Raw genomic sequence first — 6,000 nt, forward strand, 5'->3', positions numbered from 1 at the left:
AAAAAGCGTAAATTAACAACAGACGCTAAAAGTATAAACCATACACCTTGGGTTGCAAGTTTAAATACAGAACACAAACTTATGTTGGAGAATAATTCATGGCTATGTTCCGAAATTATAAATGTGTGCATGAATATGCTAGCGAAACAATTTCCAATTATATCTGGATTTCAATCAACAGGTTTAGCGCCTCTTTTTGATGAAGATAAACAGTGTTGGACAGAAAATTTCGGGACATTCACCAGTCAAGATACACCATGTGTGCAAATTCACCATACCGGAAAATCTCATTGGATTACATCTCTTCAGACTAAAAAGGATAGTGCCGTTTATGTGTTAGATAGTTACAGTAAAGATTTCAGATTAACACCATCGACAGAAATTCAGTTATCAGCTATTTATTCTCATGGAAAAAAGAACTTGCTTGTTAAATTACCTGATGTTCAACAACAAACAAATGGATATGACTGTGGTGTTTATGCTATTGCCAACATGGTGGAATATTGTCATAAAGAAAAACTCAACACTCAAAGACGTACGAAGTTTATTGAGAAATACATGCGACCACATTTAATATCGTGTTTGGAAAAAGGACATTTTACACCATTTCCTCAAAATACAACATCAAGTACAGACTTTGTTAGGATTTTTGCCAGAAGAATTTGGTCAGGTCAAGTTTTCTAACTCTTAAAAATATTTTTTTTAATTTTTTTTCTTTTATTTAATAAATTAATGTTGTCATCTTGCTTGGTTCCAAATTTAAAGTAAATCCTTTAAATAATGAAAACGTAATTAGCATTTTCATATCCGTCAGGACTTTGTCAGGACATTGTCAGGACATTGTCAGGACATTAGTGTAACCCCACGATTTCATCGTGTTCTCGTCCAATCTGCGTATGGGCCATGGCGTTGATCCAACTTTTCCTTCTTTTTAAGTCATTTGGAAATGTATGTCCTCCTCTTAAATGACATCCAGGTACACAACAACAAGTACTTGGCATCGTTAATTAAAAATTCAACTGTAATAGTTGCACAGTGCAGAAACCGGAATCGGCTACCACGGCGCCACCTATTCAGGAACGATAATTTGCTACTTTATATAACTGCGAAATAACAATAACGTTAGACGGTTTCGCGTGCATAAACAGAAACGCTCTTTAAATTGTATAATATAATTCATGTTCAGTCGACCTTTAATTATTATATCAACGACTGAAATGATTTATAAACATTGCAGATAACACTCGAAATTAACCCGACCTCTCTCCACACGGAATTCAAATAATTCTAGTTTGTCAATCGGTTGACTACTTATAATGTAAAATACAAAAGTATCAAAAGTTTTTAAAACTAACAAAACACAATGATCGTTTCTCTATTTCCCAATGTAAATGAAATGAGACAAAAAACATTTTATACCACAATAAGAAGAGGAGAGAATCAACATTTTCCGGATCTACTTGGAGCTAAATGACCCCCCACGTAGATAAGTTGGATATCGCGGAAAGAAATATTAACACGGCAACTAGAAAGGCATTAAAGCACTGCCTTTAAAAAACCTCGCATTCATAATTTCAGAAGTGATTTTCTATGATGAGTGTATTTCCTTCACACGGGTCAGTTGAGCTAATTAACATTCTAAAAAGGAATAGCTTAAAAGTTAATGAAATTCTTTTTCCAACAAGACATGTAATATTTAATAATTTAATAAGTTTGGTAGCAAGTATACTTTTCCATTATGCTTTCTAGATTTTGATATTGTTTTTTTTTCATATTTTTACATTAGTGGAAAACCTTAATTTTGAGCTTCCATTAAAACAAAATCTGCAAGCAGCTTAGGGTCTGGGACCATCTACAATTGCATACAGGTATACACAGTAAACCTTTTGGAAGAATTCTGAGAATTGAAGTGATTCTTTTGTTGTCAGAAATGTTGGCATGACAAAAACTCATTAAACATATCAAATTTCAGTTAGTTTCCTATTTCCACTGGCCTTGTAATGTTATATTACAAAACACAAGTATAAAAGATAATGCAGAATAATTGAAATATTACAAATTACTTCCCTTTGAATACACCATGAAGCTAGCAAAAATGTACAGCATCTCTGTTCTTACATTAGTTGTCTGTGGAAATGTGATCATGGGCTCATGTGACGTAAAGCTAGGTAAATAATTTTATGGCTTTTGTTTAGAATATATACAACTTTTGAAATAACGCACAAAGTAAATTTTAAGTTATATTTTTATCTTCACATTTTTTCATCAATATGTCTTAATTAATATTAGCAAAGCAAAACAAACTAGTAAAACATTCAGTTACAATCTCCCACAACAGTAACACATCAAAATCCAATGCAAAAGATTGAATTTTTTGTTTGTTTCAAATTGTTTCCAATGTAAACATAAGTAATGAGAAATTGAAATCTTGATCTTGTGCATGAAAGTATTAAAGTAGCTTGCATTAAAATCAAGCATAAGTGTTCAATGCTTTTCCAAACTTTAATACTTTAATACTTAATGGTGAACTTGTAGATAAAGACTGAATTATAATACACATATTTACATCTATTTTATTTCAGAGAGTTCCCTTCTCACAGATCTAGTCGAAATGTTGTTAAAGAAAGATTCAGGTAAGTTTCAAATATTTTTTTATGCTTCAGTGTTCAATTTATTATACAATTATTTTTAGTTTACACCAAAGTCATATTTTTAGTCATGACAGCTACATGGGTTAATGGACTGCTATAATCTTGTAAGCTAAAATAAGAATTCACCAAGGAACATTCAAGCCAAGTTTGGTTTAAATTGGTTGAGCAGTTTCAGAAATGTACATCTTTGAAACAAACCTGCAAATAATGGATAAAAAAAATAGCAATTTTTAGGGGCAACAACTCCAAATGACAGTCTAGTAGCAGTTTCAGTTATGTGCAGATATATTGTTAAAACATACTCTAAATTTTTGGTTAAATAAAACTGTATTCATATTCCAACCATAAACAGTTCTTTTGTAAACTGTCATCACTATGAAAAACAACAGTTGTCCATAGACATCATGCCCCGCTCACAGTATCACTGTTCCCTAGTTCAGTCAACCACAAAATATATGTTAATATCCTTATTCGGACTATATTTTAAAAAGAATTAAATCAATATTAACATATTTACTAACTTTCAAGTTGAAGTGACCACAACTGAATGGTAAAATACCTTAAAACAAATCTTTAACCTGATGATTCCTTCATGAAATCCAGCTCAAAACTTTACTTGGCATATATTTTAAGGTTCACATCATATTGAACATAATTATGTACTAAGACCACAACTTCATAGTGAAATACCTTAAACTAAAACTTTAACTTGATACAGGATGGACAGATGAACAGAATGACACACATACTGGATTACATAATACCACGTACTATCATACATAGTATGGGGCATAATAAAAAATCAAAGCATCGTTGATGTTGTGATCCAGCCATATTTATAGCTAGTCAGATATTATTTCTGACCATACTTTTTTCAATATTTTTTTCTCTTTTCATTTCCAATCTTACTGTAAAATTTCTATGTTATTGTCCAAAGGTAGGGAATTTTGGAATATTAATGCAAATATTGATATATATATACATATATATATATAGATATTTCAATTTTAGACTCTGTCAGATTTTTTTTACAAGAATGGAAAGGGAAATCTTCAAATAAGTAATATATTTTTTATATGCCATTAATAATAACTGGCTTAATAATTTCCAGAAAGAGGCCTTAGAAATGCACATTCTCAACAACAAAAATTAAAAAAAATAATAACTATTTTTTATCTAAATTGGTGTTCATTCTTCATTAAGAAGAAATACATTTCCTGTATAAATGTACAAATACCTAATGATGATTTATTTCCAATTACTGTTAAATAGCAATATAATGGGATATAAATGTAGAACAAACAAATAAATTTTATTGCAGAAAATGCTCGGGTAAGAGTTATGCAATTTTGTATATTATTTCAATCAAATTTCTGATAATTGTAACTAATTAATTAGAACTTGATTATTGACTTATGACAGATGATAATGACACTGATTTTACAAGTGAAATTAAATTTGCTTGCATTTTTTAAACATATTTTTTTTATTTTTTGTCTTTTCTTTTGAAAAAAACCCACATCTGATTAGTCATTCAGCTAGCTAACAAAATTAACAGAATAGTTTAGTGTAGTGTAGATTAAAATAAATAATACATTTGTAGGTTTACTATTGAGGTCAAGAATTTGTGTATTCTGTTAGGTGTGTAATAAATTGTGTCTATTTAATTATGTAACAGGTCATTAGATATTAACTGTGGTGAATTAAGCCTGGGGTCGTTTCCAATTAATACTTACACCTTTGGTTGTAATTATTTGAAAATCATGACTGTTGATAATCATACTGACTTTTACTTGCCTATGGAAAGAATTGGAGTAATACCATTTCAAAAAAGTGTGGGAATCAACTTAGATATATTAATACACATGTTGACCTACATTTCATTGAACAACAACGTACACAAGCATAAGATACTAATATAATACTTTCAAAATTCTTATCAACTGACTCAATTGATGTACAATTACTTTTTCAAATTAATTCATATAGAGTAAATCATTATAAATTTTGATTTACAAAGGAACTATATGCAAGTGTATATATAAAATAAAAGGGTTGTTCGACCAATCTTTTCTTAATTTAAGGGCAAATAACATGTCAAAAGTTGGCAGTTGATGATTAAAATGGTGTAGAAAGTTTCTGCAAGTCATTAAAACACATAATTAGTTTCATGATATGTCTTCAACTTAGTATTCTGCACCATCTTCAAAACAGAGTGATCGCATAGATCCAGCATAGCTGAATCAAAAATGACTGCCCAACCCGCAGTGGCAGTCTTATTAGGTTCTAGAATAATTGTCCACAACAGAGTAACATCGACAGCTTTTTGCAGCTTTTACTTTGATTTTCACTGTCTTCTACTTCTGAGATTGTCAAAATTAATATTATTGCCATCCATTTTGCATGACATACTTCTATTCAAATTTAATCCGATAAGTTTCAAATATGATGATAGTCACTTTCAAGAAATGGAAAACTACCTAATACAAAATCTTACATTCCGAAGGAATGCTAATGCAACGGCAAACTCAATATCAATGGTCAAGTAAAAGTCCTGTGTCCCAAATTTTTTGTGAACATCTGCCAATAAACATTTTAACATACAAAAGTAGACTACCGGGTACAAAGATTTTTTTCGATCATTTTAGATTATCATTATGTAGATCATTACTCGAATCAATGATTAACTATTATATGCATTATTTTTGCAGATAAAGGCTGTGCATTGTTCAATAGGAAGAAAATTCCTGCCTTTTCTGCTGCTATGACAAAGTCAAAATCACTTTCATCAAAGGAGATAATAAAGTTTAATAAAGTTTTCACAAACATTCAAAATGGCTACAATCCAAGCACTGGAATATTTACTGCACCTATTGCTGGAGTATATCAATTTTCTTCAGTGGTTATGAGTGATAATGGAAAATTCTTGGTTGCAACTCTTTGGCTCAATGATACCGTAGTATCCAGTGTGTACATTAAAGGTTCGGCTTATCAGACAGGGGCACTCAGTATGATATTGGATGTACAGAAAGGGGATCAAATAGCTGTAAAGTCGTATGGCAATTACGTTATTTACAGCGACTCACTGAATTACAGCACATTTTCGGGTAGTCTTATTTCTCAATAAATGATATTAAAATTTTCATTGATTTATCATTATGATCAGAGTAGGATCTGATTGTGGTTATGTCTTGTTCTTGCTGGTTATTGATTGATGGCTATTTGGTCATTATAAACAAATATTCAAAACAATTTTAAAATGAGTGCCCAAGTTAGAGATTAAGGTCGTCAAAGTTACAGAAGGTTCCTTAGAAATTCAAAATTTTGGCCTATGATTCATAATACACAT

At 30.6% G+C, this 6,000-nt stretch overlaps 1 protein-coding gene across 5 annotated transcripts in view; it reads left to right on the forward strand.

Annotated features, from left to right (window-relative positions):
* The window catches only part of LOC127735751 (complement C1q-like protein 3), an 88,323-nt gene extending 82,529 nt beyond the window's left edge, over window positions 1–5,794 (forward strand). For 4 of the 5 annotated variants that reach the window (XM_052246037.1, XM_052246039.1, XM_052246038.1 and 1 more), the window contains exon 3: window positions 5,363–5,794. In XM_052246037.1, the coding sequence (XP_052101997.1) occupies window positions 5,363–5,778 (416 nt within the window). In that variant the 3' untranslated portion in view covers window positions 5,779–5,794. Of the gene's footprint in view, window positions 1–2,073; window positions 2,169–2,582; window positions 2,634–5,362 lie in introns of those variants that run through there. The other variant, XM_052246036.1, reaches the window with a different exon arrangement.
* The last annotated feature ends 206 nt before the right edge of the window (window positions 5,795–6,000 follow it).

Source organism: Mytilus californianus, unplaced genomic scaffold (genome assembly GCF_021869535.1).
Source record: "Mytilus californianus isolate M0D057914Y unplaced genomic scaffold, xbMytCali1.0.p SCAF_3, whole genome shotgun sequence".
In the NCBI taxonomy this organism is placed as follows: domain Eukaryota; kingdom Metazoa; phylum Mollusca; class Bivalvia; order Mytilida; family Mytilidae; genus Mytilus; species Mytilus californianus.